General features: G+C 35.2%; 3 protein-coding genes across 3 annotated transcripts; 1 reads left to right on the forward strand and 2 right to left on the reverse strand.

Moving 5' to 3' along the window:
- Nucleotides 1-8168: 8168 nt before the first annotated feature.
- On the reverse strand, nucleotides 8169-9701 carry LOC139111709 (uncharacterized). Its single transcript, XM_070672182.1, has 5 exons — nucleotides 9647-9701; nucleotides 9379-9517; nucleotides 9216-9304; nucleotides 8955-9158; nucleotides 8169-8890 (listed from the first exon to the last, which is right to left on the reverse strand). Exons 1-5 carry the CDS (start codon nucleotides 9699-9701, stop codon nucleotides 8250-8252), a joined length of 1128 nt encoding a protein of 375 aa, XP_070528283.1. The 3' UTR covers nucleotides 8169-8249.
- Nucleotides 9702-11247: 1546 nt separating this feature from the next.
- On the reverse strand, nucleotides 11248-12195 carry LOC139111865 (uncharacterized). The gene is made up of 2 exons (XM_070672434.1): nucleotides 11795-12195; nucleotides 11248-11723 (listed from the first exon to the last, which is right to left on the reverse strand). The coding sequence occupies exons 1-2, from the start codon at nucleotides 12005-12007 to the stop codon at nucleotides 11271-11273; spliced, it is 666 nt and encodes a 221-aa protein (XP_070528535.1). The 5' UTR covers nucleotides 12008-12195; the 3' UTR covers nucleotides 11248-11270.
- A 1060-nt stretch (nucleotides 12196-13255) lies between these two features.
- Nucleotides 13256-14765, forward strand: LOC139111710 (uncharacterized). Its single transcript, XM_070672183.1, has 3 exons — nucleotides 13256-13271; nucleotides 14063-14265; nucleotides 14337-14765. The coding sequence occupies exons 1-3, from the start codon at nucleotides 13256-13258 to the stop codon at nucleotides 14763-14765; spliced, it is 648 nt and encodes a 215-aa protein (XP_070528284.1).
- The last annotated feature ends 6812 nt before the right edge of the window (nucleotides 14766-21577 follow it).

The following is a 21577-nucleotide window of genomic DNA, read 5'->3' on the forward strand; positions in this document are numbered from 1 at the left end:
TATTTCATTCGTTCATGCAACAGAGATTTATGCAATAAGATTTATCGAGCAATAATTTGTTATTTTTGAACAAAGTTCTGATACATATAAGTTACAAAACGGACTGAAGTACACTGTGATACGTTATAGCTTTAGATACTGTTATTTTATTTACAAGCGTAAAACGTGATGTAACTCGAACACGGTTGCTTTTGTATCTTTTCGTCGCTTATGACTGTGTAGTTGTAAAACATATTTTTATCCGATTATGCCAAAGTGCGCTTTACCAAACCGTTGTAATGTAGCAGAGATTCTGATGTAACTTGTTTTATTTTTTAGTATTCGAGCATGCAGTTGTAATACTTATAGATTGCAAAATGGACTTAGATACAGTGTGATACGTTATAGCTTTAGATACTATTATTTTATTTACAAGCGTAGAACGTGATGTAACTCGAACTCTAATGTGTATCGGCTGCGTGTGAATACTTTTGTCGTAACGATTTCTTTTGTTTTTCTTATCGGTTATGAATGTGTAGTTAGTAAGTTAATTTTTTCCCGATTATTAAAAATATCAAAATATATGTATACAGTTATTTTTTTATATCGCAACGACTTTTAAAATTCGTTAAATCTATTTTTATACCTGTAACAAACAGTACATTATAAAATTCAACGTAATAAATTATTGTTAAATAAGATTAATTTTCTATGCTGTACACTATGCATAATACCTACTTCCTAATTACTATTTTTATTCTATCCTGCCGCTGACTGCCTCGCACAAAGTAATATCCATAAACAACGCGTCCACAAATAAATAATAATATTAAATTAATATTTTGCGGTAACCAGTCTTATATGGTAAGTGGCACTTCCATTTTCTGATTCACCCTGTATATGATGTAAAAGTCGCATTTGAACGGTGGGCCACTAATCTGTGAGCTTTTGAACGGTGGGCCACTGATCTGTGGGCCATTGAACGGTGGGCCACTGATCTGTGGGCTTTTGAACGGTGGGCCACTGATCTGTGGGCCATTGAACGGTGGGCCACTGATCTGTGAGCTTTTGAACGGTGGGCAACTGATCTGTGGTCATTTGAACGGTGGGCAACTTTTCGTGTCCAATCGCACTGTGTCCATTTGATACGTGGCCAATCGCTACGTGGGCAATAGAACCGTGTCCAATTGATCTGTGTCCAATTGAGCTGTGGCCAATCGCACTGTGTCCTATTGATACGTGGCCAATCGCTACGTGGGCAATAGAACTGTGGGCAACTGCACCGCCACCCTTAAAGACGTCTTATTTTTGTCTTTTAGACATATTTATGACGTCTTTAAGACGACTTATTTATATATAATTTAGGACGTCTTATTTCTTTTATTTATTTTATTGTAATAAAAAATATCTTAAAACATAAATTTAATGTAAAATATATTTTATAATTTAAAAAATACATCCATATACTCATACATATTATATATACAAATATATTTTATATCCATTCTGGCCCCGTTTGCTCTTACCTTCTTATTCAAATTCCTTTTCTCCTTCTCCGTGTCCTTTCCTGTGTCTCCTGCTTCTTTCTCGCTCCGTTTGCTCCTTGTTCATTCCGCCTGCTCTTTCTTTTTTTTCAAGTTTTTATCTTTATTTTCCGATATTTTTTTTGTTTTCTTTTGTCTTCTTTTAGTCTTTTTGTCTTCTTCTCTTGCATGTACTTAAGAAAAGTCGTCCCAGGGCACAAAATAAATGTGATTTTCTGTTCTCCTCTCTCTCTCTCTCTCTCTCTCTCTCTCTCTCTCTCTCCTCATGTCTCCTTTTGTTTTAAATGTTTAATTACAGTTTTTCGTGAGGACCGAGGTTGAACAACGCCGTAGGATCCTCACGCACATGCGAGCTATTGGAACCCCAGTGCTGACCATCCTGGCTCCACGGAAATTACGTTTTGTTTATGATTTGTTTTGCTGATATTTTACTCGGTCTCCTGCGTGTCGTAACCATTCTTGAATTATTTTGCGCACGTCATCAAGTGTGCATTGTTCTACACATGTTACATAATCTGAAACAATTTAACAATTTAAAATTTAAATATTATAACATATGTTTAATAAAATGACGTTCATACCTGTAACGATTGTCGCAATAGCTGTATCTTTTATTGCTGTGGTTCCTTTCAATCCTGTCCACGACAAACGAAGACACAACGTGTCTGTCAATATATATTTAAAAATGTTTTGTACTTTATTAGCATACGAAGTTCCTCCTATTATGGATATTTTATTTTTCTGTAAGTAAAAATAAAATATATACATCTGAATACTTACAAATTGTTTTCGAATTTGCACATTTCTCTGCAATTGATGTTGGAAATCATTCAGTTCTTTTATATTTTTTAATGGAAATTCTGGCAGTAATGAATAATCGTTATTCATATTGAGCACGTTCTGGTTTGCCCTACCATTGCTCAGCATATTAATAATTATGTCCATTTTTCTATTCATATTGGTAATTAATTTACGGCATTCTTCTGTAAAAAATAAAAATATACTTGAAATTAGTTTATATATTTTTTTTGCATATTGTTAAATTAATGACTACTGTGTAAAAATTTTTAGTTAAAATACAAACAATAACATATGTAATACTTAGTAGAGTGAAAATTATTTTCAGGTGAAGAAGACTGTGACATAGAAGACTGGAAAGTAGAATTAAGATAAATAAGAAAAAAAGTTTATTGTAAAGAAAGAAGGTGGAAATGGTAAAAGAATTTGTTAAAGCTGAGAAGATATGTAAAGGCTCGTCTACAATGGCTGTAAGAATAAGACTGTAAGGTTGTAAACGCGGTTGCAAAGGGTTTATTTCCGGTGTAGCATAGGTTGTAAGCAAAATGAATTATTTTTATTTCTTACGTCTTAAGGCTCGTCTACAATGGCAGTAACAAACAGACGTAAAGTCGTAAGTTTTAAGAAAATAACCAATTATATTACATCATTCTTTTAGAATTTTGATACAATTGGTTACTTTCTTAAAACTTACGACTTTACGACCGTTTGTTACTGCCATTGTAGAAGAGCCTTTACAGCTTTACAATCGACCAATCAAAAACACGATGGAAATCGCGCGAATGTTAATTGTTTTGTACCCATGGTTATCCTTCATTATTGTATGTATAACGTATAAACGAAAAATGTTTTACGAAGAAGACGAAGACGGCAACCTTCTGGATGATATTTCAGAAACCGAAGAGTTAGACAAAAAAATAATTTCGATAGTTAGAGCGAATCGTTTTTTATATAACAAAATAAAAAACTTTACAGTAACACTCACGTGAAAAGGTTAGCTTAGACCACTATTGGTGAAAATTTATCTAAGAAAAAGACAGGTAATTGTAAATTACGTTACGTGTATGAAATCAACAGAAATGTAGTGTTACGTCCTCGGACTCCACATCTCCTTTTTTCCGACACGCGTTCAATAAATTAGATAAAAGGAGTAAACCGTGACTATTTGGTGACGAGAGAGAACTTCCAAGCTTTCAGAGGAAATAATTTACACTCTGAAACTCTTATCGCCGGATGCTTAAATGAAACTTAGAACAATCACAGCATAGATACCAACGGGAAATATAAACAGAAGACTCTTTAAAGAATATTAGAAGGAACCTAAAACAATTTGGAATCGATATCAAATATCTGGCGATAAGTGAAGCACTTGAGACCGCGATTACGAAACGTAAATAAAGAGGGTGAAAGCTCCACAGTCATAAGAATATGACACGCGACCGGATCCCATAAACAAACGCGACCCGGTGATAACGAAAAGGGGTCCTTAAGAATTTTTCCCCGACTATTAATGACAATATTCTGGAAGGTTGGAAGGGGAAGCCATGCGGGCGGAGTTTCGTACAACCAAGTTTTTCTCTCAAGCCAATAGATATCGGGAACTCCACACCACTAATTAAAAAAGCTAAGGACGAAAACTAGAGCTTAAGAAAATCAGAGAAGGGATAAGATCGAAGGACCAATAATTAAGAAAAAGGAAAAGTGGAGGGACATGGCCGCCAAATCAGAGCACTGACTTTTCCAAAAATGGAAATCCGGCGCTAGCCCACCCCTTTTCCGAGGTTATTAAACCGCGTGTTCCTGCGGGACTCGCTCTCATTCAGTCTCTGAATTTCACCTCGTTTATATCATTGATACTGTGTGTGACTTGTGCCGAACCGAGCTTAATAAAGAAGTTGCAAGGGACTCGTCCAAGAAGCAACCGAAGACATCGAAAAGTAAGTCTCATTATTTCATTAAACCTCATTACTCTCTTCCCCTTTTTAAATGATTCCACTAAAATTCTAAAGTTCTTAAATTCTTATTCTTGAAAAATGAATGACGTGGGTTTTGCCAGGGTGCCGTTTGCGCTTTCCGAAGTAGGTATCTCTCTGGTATCCTTTGGATTCTCCATTGATTCGGTTCGGTTAATGGGGTTCCTCCTGTCAGAGGTTACGATATGCTGCCAGTAAATGGTGACTATCTAAACCTTAGCTCGAGTGATGGCCTATCCGGACAGAGCAACCGGGAGAATTTTCGAAGCGATCTATTGAGAGATCTGGAAGGAGGAATGCGGCGTGTTGCCCTGACATATTTCCCGCTTTAATCATTTTATTAAAATTAAACTCAAATTGATACCTTTTAGTGGAATCAAGAAATCTTCGATTCATCAAGAAAAGTCGCGCCCGAAGAAATCGAAAAATACGCGAGTTGCGAGAACTGGTTCAAAGCTTCTTTGTCCAGTTCTTATTCGCGGCAGCACCAAGGGAGGTCAAACCGGAACCTCCGAAACTCAGAACTGAGCGTTCATAGTCTCCATTGCCTACCGTGCCTCCCAACTCGCCAATTAGCCACAAGGATTTAGAAACGGAAGAGAAAACTCCGAGGCGAACACCATCGCCGTCGCGTCCGAGATCGACCTCGCCCCCTCAACCTAAGCCGGAGCTGTTCCGCCCCACTACTCCCTCCTATACTCCGGACGTTTCTTTGAACTCGTCCGGACCTTCTCCTGGAGTTGCTCCTCAGGCATGCTCTTCTCCCGTCCGCTCACCGACTCCTTACCCTGGGGAACCCGAGGAGGTCGACTCTTTTGCTGAAGATGAGACCGTCTCTTGGCATGAGCCTGACAGCCCGGAACGTTCCCCTTCCCCCGTCCCGAGCGTAGAGTTCGTGGAGGAGCAAGAGGAACAGAGTGAGGTCGTAGATCCTCTCCTCGAACTCCTCCGGAGCACCTGCACTCCGTGGACGGATCCCGTCCCCGAGAGGGCCTATACAATAGGCCCTGATTCCTTCGATCCCGAGGAGATCAGGAGGGAAGCCAGGAGGGCGACTCCTGACCATAATATCCTCATTTACTATCCAGGAGTAGAATATCCCTTCCTGGCTCCGATCAGGTTGATCGACAGGGTGTTCCCGAGGTCGACGGCCCGGATAACCGAAATTATAGAAATTAATTTAGAATAATGATCATCAATCGCTATTATTATTGTTAGTTTTTTTTTAATTATTTAATTCATAATTCATTTTCTTTCATTCTTTATTTTTATATATATATATATATTTAAAATGTTTAAATTATATCTTTTATTAAGCCCTCTTCCTCTTTCTTTTTACCTCATAATCTCTTTAAATTCATTAAATCTATTTTTCTATTCAAAATTTGTATTCTGATTAAGATTAAAATTTTACGCATTTCATCATTTGAATTTCTGAATCAGTTATTTATTTTTTACCCTGGTACCCGTGTTGCGAAAACCACCTCTGGTTCTATCCCAGGGAATAAGAATTAAATTTCTTTCCCTAAAAAGAACAAATATTACGCACTCAACCGACTCGAACCCATTCCTAGTGCGTTTACGCGTGGCCCTTTAAATACGCGCCACGCAAGGATCGGCTGTTACGTCGCTCTCCAAGCCATTTCCTCCTCTTTACCTACTCTTGTGCCTTTTTCCTAAGCATCCGAGTAACGGTGAATGAACCCATTTAAAATTTCCTACCTCTGACGTAACAGTAGTCATTATTAAATAAATATGAGTTTATATATATATACAGGGTGTCCCAGTTGATGTAAAAAAGTTCTTAGTTGTAGGTTGGGCTTCCGAAAATAAGTAGAAAAGTCCTATACGGTTTTGTAAGTTAGGCGTTAATAACCGAGAAAATAACATTTAAAGATTTGACGCCCCGCGTGCGAGCAAAAACGCGCCGTTTGAAGCTACCGAGACGTTAGTGGACCTAGAGGTGTGGCTTATCTTACTGTATTCACAAAGAAATGAGTAACCTATGAATCTTTGTAAATAGAGTGGGATGGGCCACACCACCACTCTATTTACAGAGATTCATAGATTACTCATTTCTTTGTGAATAGAGTAAGATAAGCCACACCTCTAGGTCCACTAACATCTCGGTAGCTTTCAGCGGCGCGTTCTTCGCACGGGGGCGTCAAATCTTTAAATGTTATTTTCTCGGTTATTTAACTTACAAAACCGTATAGGACTTTTCTACTTATTTTCGGAAGCCCAACCTAACTAAGAACCATCAACTGGGACACCCTATATATATATATATATATATATATATATATATATATATATATATATATATATATGATTAATAAGATAATTAATTTACCATAAATCTTATATGCATAGGTGTTGAGGTTAAACATAGATTTGCTCAATTGCGACAGCGGTTTGTGAAAGAAAGGAAAAAAGTAATCCAGTCTCAAGGTTGATCAGGTGCTGGAGCTAGCCATCAGATATATACACCTCAATGGGATCTTTATAACGATTTAATGTTTTTAGCTGACACAATAAAACATCGAAAGTGAGTGCTAATTATTTTCATTTTGTGTTAAATAGTGTTGAGATGTACACTGTTATTTTTTTAATTCTTTTGTTTCAGTACATCATCTAACTACAAAAGAAAACTGTCAATACCTGAAGCTGGTGTATTATGTAGTGATACTAATAATAAGAGAAACTGTCCCTCAACTTCCTCAAGTTCCTCTTTACTTATACCGTACGTGTGTAATAAATCACTTATTCTATCTGATTGTTAGTATCTGAATTCTCAACTTCTATTTTTTATTTTATTCTTTATATAAAATAAAAGACAGGTTTTTATTTCTTTTCTTTCACTTTTGGTTTTTTAGGTGATGTTAATGAGTATTCAAATGTAATGGAAACATTTAATTTGTCTCAACCTGAACCACCTAAACTATTATCTCAACCTGAAAATAGCTTATCATATTTGAAGGATAAGGATAGTGGAAAGACAATGTCAAGTGCAAAGCAAGTGCAGAAAACAACATCAAATACTTTCCAAAAATGTGTTCCAGAACCTGATTCATTCGCTAAGTGCAAAAAACAAAATGTTGATTTTTTTAATAAAACACTACTCGATCAGTCGAAAAGTTTAAATGTGCTAGCACATAAAGTAGTAGACGCACTATTAGCTACGTCAAAACCTATTCCTGTTACATCTCAAGTTACAGAATCTGTATCTTTATTTTCTTCGGACATAAAAGCTATGTTGAGTTCAATAGGTTTTGCCTTGCAAAAAGTACCTGAATATAATCAATTGGATTGTTTAATTGCTATAATGCAATTAGTAAAAAATCATATTACATAAGAAAGTTAGGAATACAGATATATAATATTTAAAAAAAAAGAACCTGTTTGTGCAAAGAAACATATTTTCTATTAAGCAATATATTGCATAAGTTTTTTTTTAAGAAGATTAAGTTTGTTTTTACGTTTGTTTACGTTATTTCCAAAGACTGAGAGAATTAAGAACTACTGACTGTTGACTTTGATATTTTAGAAGTATGCATATTTAAAGTATTTTTATGTTTAAAAATTTATATATGTGAAATATCTTTTGTTCGCTGACTCATGGTAAAACCAATCAAAATTAAAGTACAATTAGTTTTTAGTTAAATTAAAAGTAATTTGTTTTAATGCTACGATAGTACAATTTATTTTAAGTGCGTCTTTATTTTCATACACTATGTTCCTAAAAATGCGTTCTACATAGATTTTTTATAAAACAGTATTTTAATATCTTTATATATTATTGTTCTAATAATTCTGATAATAAAAAAGATTATTAAAATATTTGTCTTTTACAAGATTTATACATGCAACAATATACATAAATGTTAACATATATTTGAATTTTCTTACAATAATTTTTATAATTTGAATAATAATTGAATACATTTAAAAATAATTAAGCAGGTAGGTTAATGTTGCCTCCCTTTAACGCTCTTTGAAGTTGCCAAGGTGCTTGAGCATTGCCGATAGGAGACATAAAGTAATCTGAGAGATAATTTCTCAATCCTATGGAAAAAGCTCCAGCTCTGTTAGCTCCTACTCTCGATATTTGTTTAAAAAATTGTCCAGCTCCTACAGTACGCCATTGGCCTTCGATTATTCTGCCTTGTTCGTCTTCTACATCACACCAATCAGGCTGACAATATTGGTTTTCGCTGTTATTAGCACTCATAGCAAAATTGTGTAAACACACAAGTGCTTTACAGATTATTTCTGCAGTTTTTACTGAGCAAGACATCCTTCTCTGTAAGATTCTCCATCGAGAACAAAAAATACCAAAAGTATTTTCTATACACAATCTTGCCCGTGCTAATCGATAGTTGAACACTAACTGCTTATTTGTCATCTTGTCTGCTCTTCTTGGGAAAGGTCGCATTAAGTAAGGTTTTAGAGGAAAAGCTTCATCAGCCACAGCAATATAAGGAAATGGAACATCTCTTTTTGGTAAAGGCGTAGGTTCTGGTAGGTTTGCTCTATTAGTTTCTAAATCAGCTGCTAAATCTGTTTGACTCCATATGCCACCATCACTTATTAAACCTGCAAAAAAATTATATTTATTTTTCAATGATGACATTAATTGCTTAATAAAAAGTACACTTACCAAATTGACCAATATCTACCCACGTAAACTTATGATTGGCATCACACATTGCTATGAGAACAATACTGAAATATCCTTTATAGTTATAGAATTCAGATCCTGAGCATGGCGGTGCTTGTATTTCTATATGGCGACCGTCAAGTGCCCCTATGCAATTTGGAAATTGCCATTTTACAAAAAAGTCTTCGCTTATTCTTTTCCAGTCTTCAGCGTTCAATTTGGGCAAAACAATAGGTTAAAGAGCAAGCCATATAGCGTTACATACTTCTGGTATAATTTTGTATACTGTTGATTTTCCAATACGAAATTCCAAATGTTTATCGTGCGCAGTATCACCTTGGGCAAGGTACCTGAACAGAAGAAAAGAAGCAATTAAATAAAATATGAAATAAAATAATATTATCAATAATTTAAAGTTACTTACGACAATGTTATGGTTAGCCGTGCTTTGACTGACAAAGATTTTTGTATGCTGTGTTTCCTTAAATACGGAGTTATTAATTGCAGTAGATGATTAAATTGTTCCGGCCAAAGCCGAACGTAAGAGAAAAATTCTTCATGATCTGTCAATAACATTTCATTAAATATATTGCACAAGAATCCCTGTCTTTTGCGTCTATTAATCGGCCTGACCCACCAACGTCTTATTCTCTTTATTTTTTGTGCCTGAGAAGCTACAAGTAGAAAAATACTTTGTGCTTTCAACAATATAAAAAGAGTTAATAATCCTAATTTTCTATAATCCATTTTGATATACATATTAAACGCAAACTACGTGACCTTTACATCACTTCACATTCAAAAATTTCAAAATATACTTTCTTTTTTCTGATTGGCCTACCTTACGTTTATTAGAAGCCATTGTAGATAGCGCTGTTTTAATACTACTATAGTCACTACAACCTTACAGCCTTACACCTTACCCTTACTGCCATTGTAGACGAGCCTTAAGACATCTTTTAGACATGCATGTTCACTGGGTAAGCTCTGTATATGAAAGGTGGGACGACTTTTGGCCGAACCACGAAGTAGTATATAAATCAACAAATACTATATAATAAATACTTACATAAACTGCAAACAGTTAATGTGAATTAATTAATGTTCCAAATGCATTTAATTTAATTTATCCTTTTGGTCTTCTTTTCTATTTCATGGCCCCTGTTTCTATTTCAGTGATAACACGACGAAGCGTAATTAACTGTCAAATTCTTAATGCCAATTGTTTAATTTAATATATAGGTAAATTTGTGGAGCAATGATGCACAACGCTGCATGGTTACTTCTGAGATCATGTGTAAGTTGCACGGAGCGTCACACACAACGCGCGACTCACACAGACGCTATAGTACTGAATTTTCCCGCAAGGAGCGCTAGTGTTCCTTTTGGCCAATTTTCGCTTTAGTTCAACGAAAAGTCGTCCCACCTTTTCGGTGAAGCGTCTATAGAGTTTAGTCTCCTTATACCACTCCGTGGAGCATATATTACTGAAGGGGGAATGTCAAATTGAATCCGTGACCAAGTTCAGTGTGAGAGAGAAAGGTAGAGTATTACCAGAGAGAAGCCTGAGAGCGGCCACCGGCGTCGATAAACGCAACTGTCCTGATGCGCCCTCTGAGAAAGTGGACGTCAACTAAGTAGACAACGTCCACTTTTTGAGGAAGTGTGCATGCACTCAATATGTCTATATAATTATACAGGGTGTCCCAGTTGATATAAAAAAGTTCTTAGCTGTAGGTTGGGCTTCGAAAAATAAGTAGAAAAGTCCTATACGGTTTTGTAAGTTAGGCGTAAATAACCGAGAAAATAACATGTAAAGATTTGACGCCCCCCGTGCGAGTAAGAACGCGCCGCTGAAAGCTACCGAGACGCTGAAAGTACGGCCCATCCCACGCGACTTTACAAAAATCATAGATTGGGCGGTTCGGTTCTTAGGCGAGTCGGAGGACGGTGCGCGGGTAAGGGAAGCGACGACGCATGGTGAGGGAAGAGGTTTGGCCGTCCGAAATCACAGCTTACGCTATTATCGCGTTAATGTATATTATCTATTCAAGCATCGAGCAATGCGCGAAGGAAATTGTAGGGTTTATTTTCTATTCGTGTTCGCGATTATTTACTTGATTTAATGTCTTTATTATTATAACTTTAATAGATAAGCAACCTGATGAATAAAGTATTATTTTTTAATTGTTTTGACTATGGAAATTCTATTATTGCGGTATGAAAACGCTATCGTTTCCACACCACCTCGCGAGGTAGATAGCTTGGCGCGTTTTTTTAGTGGTGTCCCCAATAGGCCTAATCCACTGTTAAAAATTAGTGCATTAGCTGCTCAAAATGGTTGCCCTGTTGTTGAATGCATAATCGTGCTCTTTGAATAATTTGACGAGTAGCGCGATGTGCTACGTTCGGCGTAATTGTATTGAAGGCCGCTATGATGTTTTCGCGTACCTCTTCTACATTACGATCGCGCACATTTTCCACTCGATTTTTTATGTATCCCCACACAAAATAATCGAGGACGTTAAGATTTGGAGATCTTGCTGGCCACGAAATTGGACCATTTCGGCCTATCCACCGATCCGGAAAGTGTCGATCCAAGACCATTCGCGCGCGACGTGAATAATGCGGTGGTGCTCCGTCGTGCTGGAAAATCATCGTTTGCCGCATTTGTAGAGGAAGCTCCTCTAACAAAATTGGAAGATGATTTTCCAAAAATTGCGCGTATCTTTCCCCATCGAGGCGCGGAGGCAAAAAGTACGGACCAATCTGCAAATTAATAATACAAATATTTAAAATTTGGTTTTTTATTATAATTTTTATGTAAGAAAAATACTTACTACTCTATTGCCAATTATTCCTGCCCAGACGTTTAACTTCCATCTAAATTGGAAGGCACACTGACGAACGGCGTGTGGATTTTGATGTTGCCACATAATGAAATTTTTAGAATTAAAAATTCCATTTGGAGTAAAAATTGCCTCGTCGCTCCATAAAATATTGTCAGGAAACGTCTCATCTTGACGACATTGAGCTAAAAAGACTGTCAACATACATTATTAATTATTATTAATTGAGAAATTAAATTAATTATAAGTATCAGTTATAACAAAGTATACATACATATGTACACGTTAGACAAATGTATGTATACGCGTTCTCAACGTATTTAGAGTCAAGCAGGTCGACTAAATGTTGTCGCGTCGATTGTGTACGTACATAACGTTTACATCGACCTGCTTGTCTAACAAGATTAAATGTTTTTTCAAATTAAATGAAAACGATCAAATTGCTTGCAAGATTCACGATTCTGATAATAAAACAACGAATTAGATTTAACAAAAGAGTTTGCGCGTCGATCGTTTTATTCGCTTTTTCATGTATTTTGTCAAAACAATGAGTTTTAAGAAATGAAAAAATATAAATACCTTGACAAAAGATTGCGCGTTGCATCTGGTCCCGTGGGAGAAGATGTTGCACCCGTTGGTAGTGAAACGGATGCAATCCATCCTCTCGTATCACGCGGTGCACTAATTGTCTTGATACACCCACATTTTCAGCCACGCGCCGCACACTATTCGTCGGATCATTTTCGAACTCGTTTAGAATTGCTTCCTCACGATTAATGTTCCGACGAACACCGCGATCAAATTGCACTAACTGTTGTCTCTGCACACTGACAAAACCCGTATTTCGCGCACGCCGAACGCATCTTAAAATTGTCCCAACCGTTGGATGGGCTCGGTTGGGAAATCTTTCGCGATAAATACGGGCTGCTTCTAACGCGTTTTCGTGAGCCATCCCGTAACAGATTAACAAATCTGTGTACTCACTAGCTGTATACCGCATTTTTCAATATAAAATTGAAAGCACTTAATGTCTCGCAACACGTTTGTACAAAGAAGCACTCGACTGTTAAAAGAAACAACAATTTAAAGTTATAAATATTGCTTGTGCTGCTTTTGTAACAAGGGGCCTAATATTATAACTAATAATTTTAATACCGGTCGGTAAATACATTCAACTTTTGCGAGTGGTCAAATTTATTCAAAAAAAAAAAAAATTAAACAAAAATTATACAAGAAAACGAAATAAATTTTTGTTAATAAGAATTAACACGCAAAAGTTGAATGTATTTACCGACCGGTATTAAAATTATTAGTTATAATATTAGGCGCCTTGTTACAAAAGCAGCACAAGCAATATTTATAACTTTAAATTGTTGTTTCTTTTAACAGTCGAGTGCTTCTTTGTACGAACGTGTTGCGAGACATTAAGTGCTTTCAATTTTATATTGAAAAATGCGGTATACAGCTAGTGAGTACACAGATATGTTAATCTGTTACGGGATGGCTCACGAAAACGCGTTAGAAGCAGCCCGTATTTATCGCGAAAAATTTCCCAACCGAGCCCATCCAACAGTTGGGACAATTTTAAGATGCGTTCGGCGTGCGCGAAATACGGGTTTTGTCAGTGTGCAGAGACAACAGTTAGTGCAATTTGATCGCGGTGTTCGTCGGAACATTAATCGTGAGGAAGCAATTCTAAACGAGTTCGAAAATGATCCGACGAATAGTGTGCGGCGCGTGGCTGAAAATGTGGGTGTATCAAGACAATTAGTGCACCGCGTGATACGAGAGGATGGATTGCATCCGTTTCACTACCAACGGGTGCAACATCTTCTCCCACGGGACCAGATGCAACGCGCAATCTTTTGTCAAGGTATTTATATTTTTTCATTTCTTAAAACTCATTGTTTTGACAAAATACATGAAAAAGCGAATAAAACGATCGACGCGCAAACTCTTTTGTTAAATCTAATTCGTTGTTTTATTATCAGAATCGTGAATCTTGCAAGCAATTTGATCGTTTTCATTTAATTTGAAAAAAACATTTAATCTTGTTAGACAAGCAGGTCGATGTAAACGTTATGTACGTACACAATCGACGCGACAACATTTAGTCGACCTGCTTGACTCTAAATACGTTGAGAACGCGTATACATACATTTGTCTAACGTGTACATATGTATGTATACTTTGTTATAACTGATACTTATAATTAATTTAATTTCTCAATTAATAATAATTAATAATGTATGTTGACAGTCTTTTTAGCTCAATGTCGTCAAGATGAGACGTTTCCTGACAATATTTTATGGAGCGACGAGGCAATTTTTACTCCAAATGGAATTTTTAATTCTAAAAATTTCATTATGTGGCAACATCAAAATCCACACGCCGTTCGTCAGTGTGCCTTCCAATTTAGATGGAAGTTAAACGTCTGGGCAGGAATAATTGGCAATAGAGTAGTAAGTATTTTTCTTACATAAAAATTATAATAAAAAACCAAATTTTAAATATTTGTATTATTAATTTGCAGATTGGTCCGTACTTTTTGCCTCCGCGCCTCGATGGGGAAAGATACGCGCAATTTTTGGAAAATCATCTTCCAATTTTGTTAGAGGAGCTTCCTCTACAAATGCGGCAAACGATGATTTTCCAGCACGACGGAGCACCACCGCATTATTCACGTCGCGCGCGAATGGTCTTGGATCGACACTTTCCGGATCGGTGGATAGGCCGAAATGGTCCAATTTCGTGGCCAGCAAGATCTCCAAATCTTAACGTCCTCGATTATTTTGTGTGGGGATACATAAAAAATCGAGTGGAAAATGTGCGCGATCGTAATGTAGAAGAGGTACGCGATAAATACCGGAACGTAGCACATCGCGCTACTCGTCAAATTATTCAAAGAGCACGATTATGCATTCAACAACAGGGCAACCATTTTGAGCAGCTAATGCACTAATTTTTAACAGTGGATTAGGCCTATTGGGGACACCACTAAAAAAAACGCGCCAAGCTATCTACCTCGCGAGGTGGTGTGGAAACGATAGCGTTTTCATACCGCAATAATAGAATTTCCATAGTCAAAACAATTAAAAAATAATACTTTATTCATCAGGTTGCTTATCTATTAAAGTTATAATAATAAAGACATTAAATCAAGTAAATAATCGCGAACACGAATAGAAAATAAACCCTACAAAACAAACCCTACAAAACCCAAACCTCTTCCCTCACCATGCGTCGTCGCTTCCCTTACCCGCGCACCGTCCTCCGACTCGCCTAAGAACCGAACCGCCCAATCTATGATTTTTGTAAAGTCGCGTGGGATGGGCCGTACTTCCAGCGTCTCGGTAGCTTTCAGCGGCGCGTTCTTACTCGCACGGGGGGCGTCAAATCTTTACATGTTATTTTCTCGGTTATTTACGCCTAACTTACAAAACCGTATAGGACTTTTCTACTTATTTTTCGAAGCCCAACCTACAGCTAAGAACTTTTTTATATCAACTGGGACACCCTGTATATTCGTTGCGTCTTTCTCAATTCAAAATTAAAGATGCTCGAGCATTTTTTTTAATTCTTATTCGCATTTTGCTTGTTCTCATTATTGTTCCAATATGTGTTTAATAAATATATATATACAGGGTGTCCCAAACATACGTAAACAAACTTTTAGGGTAGATAGAACGTCTAAAAAGAAAACGAAAAGTCCTATACCGTTTTCTGAAATTCTTACTCGTTTTCAATAAAAAAATTAATTTATATACACGCAAGAGCGACAAGAAAGCGTGGGCTGAGTGAGCGCGCGATAGACAGCGGCGAGTATATCTTAAAAGCGATGGGCGGAGTCAGCGCGCTACGAGCGAGACGAGGCGAGAGCGCGCGTTGTCGCTTCATTTCGCTCGTGTGTCGTCGCATCGCCTCGCTCGCGCGTTGTCTCCTTGTCTCGCTCGCTACGCGCTAGTTTCGCCCATTCTCTTTAAGCGATAATCGCCGCTGTCTATCGCGTGCTCACTCAGTCCACGCTTCCTTGTCGCTCTCGCGCGTATATAAATTAATTTTTTTATTGAAAACGAGTAAGAATTTTAGAAAACGGTATAGGACTTTTCGTTTTCTTTTTAAACGTTCTATCAACTCTAAAAGTTTGTTTACGTATGTTTGGGACACCCTGTATATTACACTACATATACTTGGTTCTTGTTGTTATAAATTTATTTTTATTTCTTTGTCTTTTCCCTTTTCCTGCTTTTTCTTATCCTTTCTTGTCCTCGTTTCTTTTTTATAGTTTTATGTCGACAATAATTTTATTAAGTAAATTAATCAGTCTCACATATTAAGGATAAAACAATATACAGGGTGTCTCATCCCATGTGTCGAATCCGTTAGGAATAGATAGAACTCGGGTAGACAAATAAGAAAGTCCCACATCATTTTGCAAAATTCTCAATGGTTATTGGGAAAAAAATTAATTTGTCTAGCGCAAGAGCGATAAGGAAGCCACGCGTGAGTGAGCGCGACAGGCGACGGCGCCATTCCTAGCCATTCGCCTGTCACGCTCACTCGCCCGCAGCTTCCTTGTTGCTCTTGCGCTAGATTAATTTTTCTCAATAACCATTGAGAATTTTGCAAAATGGTGTGGGACTTTCTTATTTGTCTACCCGAGTTCTGTCTATTCCTAACGGATTCGACACATGGGGTGAGACACCCTGTATATCAAGCGGAATAGAATAAGAAACGAACAAGCCTCGAACCTTCCAGAGAAGAAATTCTTTTTTTATAGTTAATAAGAAATGAGATATCAAAACAAAAAGCAAAATATTAAGAAATAATTTATTTCTCCTGATATCAAAAGTCATAAAATTAGTAAACTCACCTGAAAGATAAACCGATTTCTAAACAAACTTATCAAAAATTTCGAAAGGATACGAATTAAGCAACTTAAGCAACAACTAAGACGACTGGGAAGCAGAATTATTACACCGAAAACCAGACGTAACAATATATATGATATCTTTAAAACATTTCAAAATTGTTTCGAAAATATTCATAAAATAATAATGAAATAAATGTGTCAAAACTAACAAATTATAGAACGCAGTTATGAAATGTTTCAATAATTAATATTTATAAAACATATATGTCATAAACATACAAAGAGAATGTGTCATTTGAAACCTAATATACGAAACAATTTGAAACGTTACATTGTTTCATGTTTAGTGGGTTATCGCTAGCATATAATGTATCTGCTGTGTAAGAACGAATAGTAATTAAATAAGTCCCTTTGTTAATCATGCTCTGTTTAACGCCTAAGCATTACGAATAAAAGCAATCGAGAGTCAGTCGCACTCCTAGCTCATATGAAACCGAACGAAAAGATTCAGCCTCTCTATTCTTTTTCAATAAAGTTAATTATATTTCATACAATTTTAAAATGTATAAAATGTGATATTACTTGAAAAATGTGTTTAAGAGGATTAATATCAGCTTTAAGTTAATATTTTACAAAACTTAATTGTTTTCAACAAAAAGAAAAATATATGGTACGTAAATAAAATACACGTCAAAGTATAATACATTTCAAAGAAGCTTGTCGCGAATTACTTTTAAACGACAATATTGTTAAGATTACTCAGTTTGTAACGTGAATCTTTTAACTTGTTTTACTTTTAACTATTTTTAACTAAATTGACATTTATTATTATTTATTAGCAATAAACAAACATTATGTCGAATCAGTATCATAAAGATTCGTATTATGATAAGTGCGCATACAACCAGTGCAAGAATGGAAAATTTTTGCATGGAAAACGATTATTTAGATTTCCACTACCGGGTACAAGATGTGATATGTGGATACAAAATGCAGGTATGTCTCTGTTTAATATTAAGTTAATAACACAAAAATTTACAATTTTACAGCTTATACATAAACGTAAAATTATATGTATAAAATCGTACGATTATACAATATGATTTATACATAAACGTTTCGATACTAAATTAATATTTTTATTAAAATTTTTTTTTCGAGAGATTTTATGGAGACAAGTAGAAAAGTCTTGTACCGTTTTGCAAAATTGTCGACTGTTTAAAAAAAAAAAAATTAAAATGTCTATTGTAAGAACGACAAGAAAGCTGCGGGCAAGTGAGTGCGATAGACGACGGTGAGTATTCTTGCTCGTTGATTCTGACAATTCTTTTTAGACAGTACTCGCTGCCGCCTGTCGCGCGCTCACTCAGCCAGCAGCCTCCTTGTCACTCTTACGCTAATATCTTTTAATTTTTTCACAATAACGATTGACAATTTTACAAAATGATATTGGACTTTTCTACTTGTCTACTTGATAAGTCCTACCTATTCCTTTTAGAGAGTTTATTGATCTCCTTGTATATTTAAAAATGTAATAAAATTTTATGTAATATATTAATTAAACTTAAATATTAGAAAATTATTTTCTTTAATTTACGTAAGGAGAAAATTAGAATTATAAAAACTTATTTCTTTCCATGAAAATATGGTGAATTTAAAGATGCTGTTTTTACATAATTTACATACGATTCCTAAATAATAAATGCGAAATATTAAATGCTCGATGAAATTTATTTTTTTGTAATTAATCGCACTTTTGTTACAGGAAATATGGCTTTAAAGGACTTGTCTGTTAACACTCTAGAAAATTGGGATTATGCGAGGACCATTTTCTTCCTACAGCATTTGCGAGTGCAACAAAGGAACGCCTACGAAGAGATGCTATACCAATTGCTCATGAAGTTTATACTGGTGCATCTACAAGCACCGAAAAGGATACTGGTGCGTCTACAAGCACCGAAAAGGATACTGGTGCGTCTACAAGCATCGAAAATGAATTAGTAGGTAAAATACAAAATGTACCAGTTGCACAAGAAAATATTGGTTTATTGTTAAACGATGAAAATGAAATGGGTAAAAGACAAAGAAATGATTTAACAAAACATTCACTCAGTGATGAAGACATAGAAAACCAAACATCTGCACACTGCACTTTGCAAACATATAGGCCTGCAACTTTAAATTTCGATAAAACTGAACAGGAAGACACAATGGATTGGCTTTATTTGGAGCCACTTACGGATAAAAATTATAATTATATGGAAGGAAAAAATAAAGAAAAGATTAACTCAAATGCAAAGATTAAAGCACTAAGAAACGAGAATTTTAAATTGCGACAAAAAATAAAAGATTTGGAGTTTCAAATGCAAAGAATGGCACTAAAGTGTAATTGTAAACAATTAAATAAAAAAATCACAAAAAATCGACATCAAAAACAAGCAACAACAAAAAAGAAAATATTAAAAAACTTAATAAATGAACAAGAATTACATCCTGTAGCAAAAACTATGATACATTTGCAGTTACATACACAACGTACACGATATAGTGAGGAAGAAAAGATGCTTGCAAAACAATTATATTACTATTCAGCATCAGCGTTTTGCCGATTAAAGAAAGCAGGTTGTAATTTTCCTGGACAAAGGACAATTAGAAGATGGATAGAAGAATACAATATAAAACCAGGATTTTGCGACATTATATTTCAAAAATTAAAAGAAAAATTTGCACAAATTCCTGAAGATGAAAGAATATGCGCTTTAAAATGGGACGAAATGTCAATTAAAAGCTATGAAGAATATTCTTTAAAACTGGATGAAGTAGAAGGTCTCGTTGATTTAGGCCCTTTAGGCAAACAAACAGAAAGATCTAAATGCGTTTTTGTCTTCTGTCTTGATAGCTTAAATGCACGTCATCCATGGAGACAGCCATTAGCGTATTTTCTTCCAGGCAAATGTATGAAATCACATGAGATAGTTTATTTGGTTCAGATGTGCATAGATAAATTGAGTGAAACGGGTGCTAATGTAAAACTTACAACATGTGATCAAGGAACAAGTAATCAAGCTGCTTATACTCAATTAGGCATTGATGTTCAAAAGCCCTATTTTATACATAATAATAAAAAATATTATGGTTTATACGATTTTCCACATTTAGTTAAAAGATTAGCGAGTTTTCTTAGGACGCATAACAATATATATTACAACGAAAAAATAATAGCGTCATATTCTAATTTTATAGAAACTTGGAAAATTGACAATGCAACAACAGGAGGCTCAAATTTATTATCTCATATTACACAAGCACATATTTATCCCAATTGCTTTGAAGCAATGAACGTAAAGAGAGTATTTCAATTATTTAGTAATAAATTTGCAGCTGCAATAAAAACAGCTGGTGACGTAAAAGAATTAAATTCTAATACATGGAGAGAAACAGCTAATTTTGCAGAGCGTATAAATAATGTAATTGATGCTTGTAACTCATATAGTCTTAATATTACATTTGGCGGAAAACGGCCATTATCAAAGAAAAATTCTGATATTGAAGATCTATTGTTAAACTTCGTACAGTGGTCTTCAGGATGGTCCAAATTACTGAACAAAATAAATCAAATTCCTTGTTTTAAAGGTTTTATTATTACAATACAAGCAATTCTTTCTTTGTATAAAGAACTTACAAGTAAAAATAAAAAATTTGAACTTGCAACAGGTTTATGCAATCAGAATTCAGTTGAACATTTATTTTCAAAACTTTGACAACGCGGAGGATTTAATCCTAATCCAACTGCAAGAATGGTCCGACTGTCAATTAGACATATATTATCCACTGGTTACATTCTAACAGGCGATAAAGGTAACGTGCAATGTCCAGAAAGTGAAGCTCTCATCAATAAACCTAATACAATTATTAAGACAGTTGAAAATTGTATGAATGAAAGTAATATTGCTGCTGTAGATGATACTGACGACGATGTTAATGACGATGCTACTGTATTAATAACAGATTTACTTGATAATCATGCAGACATTCTCCACGAATATGATGTGGACAATATAAGTAATTATAATGAAAACGCAATAGCATATTTTGCAGGGTATGTGGCACGGCAATGTTTTAAAAAAATTGAGTGTACATGTTTTTTAATTAGCGAAATGCATGAAGTAAGAGTCGAAATGTATAAATATCGTAAAAAAAAAATTAATATATAAAATAAATCATTCGCGTTTGCGCATTAAGAACAATGGTAATACTTTACCTTTCTTTTTCACACTGAACTTGGTCACAGACTTTTAACACGGAAATTATAGGCTATTCCTCCTCCAGTAATATATGCTTTAAGGTAAAATGCTAGCTTTTCTTACAATTAGGCCCGATCTATATTAACATAGTAAGCTCTAAAGCTCTAAGAGTTAAAAATTACTCGAGTCGAAAAAGCCAGGAAAATTTTAACGCTGTTTTTATTGGCGGACTTTTTACTCGCAGAGTATTGTTTCTTTCTCTCACCTTTTTTTCGCCCCCTCCTTCTCTCACAGGTTAAAAGAAGCGTAACATTACACAAAGATGTACCCCCCTCGATATTTTTCTTTTATTTCCAAATACTTTTTATTTTACTGCTTTAGCTTTTTATGTTAAATCTTTTCTTCTCTTTTATTTTCAATTTTTTATTGTATTACTTATTTTTGTCACTTTTTACTTTTTTTTACTTTTTACATTTTACATTTTACTTTTTATTTTTATTTTTTGCTTTTTAATTTTTATTTTTTGCTTTTTACTTTATACTTATTACTTTTTACTTTTTACTTTTACTATTTACTTTAATTTTTCTTTTATTTTGAATTTTTCTTATAAACGGTAGAGTTTTAAGTTAGAAAAAGAAAATGTGCGTAAAGGGTGAA

This window comes from Cardiocondyla obscurior, linkage group LG25 (assembly GCF_019399895.1).
Source record: "Cardiocondyla obscurior isolate alpha-2009 linkage group LG25, Cobs3.1, whole genome shotgun sequence".
Lineage (NCBI taxonomy): Eukaryota > Metazoa > Arthropoda > Insecta > Hymenoptera > Formicidae > Cardiocondyla > Cardiocondyla obscurior.

Coding starts and splice junctions, on each gene's coding strand:
- LOC139111709 (XM_070672182.1), bottom strand. CDS start 9,701: ATGGATTATAGAAAATTAGGATTATTAACTCTTTTTATATTGTTGAAA. Junction 9,518..9,646: donor TATATTGTTGAAAGCACAAA/GTATTTTTCTAC, acceptor TGTTATTGACAG/ATCATGAAGAATTTTTCTCT. Junction 9,159..9,215: donor CAAAATTATACCAGAAGTAT/GTAACGCTATAT, acceptor TGAACGCTGAAG/ACTGGAAAAGAATAAGCGAA.
- LOC139111865 (XM_070672434.1), bottom strand. CDS start 12,007: ATGTTGACAGTCTTTTTAGCTCAATGTCGTCAAGATGAGACGTTTCCT. Junction 11,724..11,794: donor GAATAATTGGCAATAGAGTA/GTAAGTATTTTT, acceptor ATTAATTTGCAG/ATTGGTCCGTACTTTTTGCC.
- LOC139111710 (XM_070672183.1), top strand. Junction 14,266..14,336: donor GAATAATTGGCAATAGAGTA/GTAAGTATTTTT, acceptor ATTAATTTGCAG/ATTGGTCCGTACTTTTTGCC.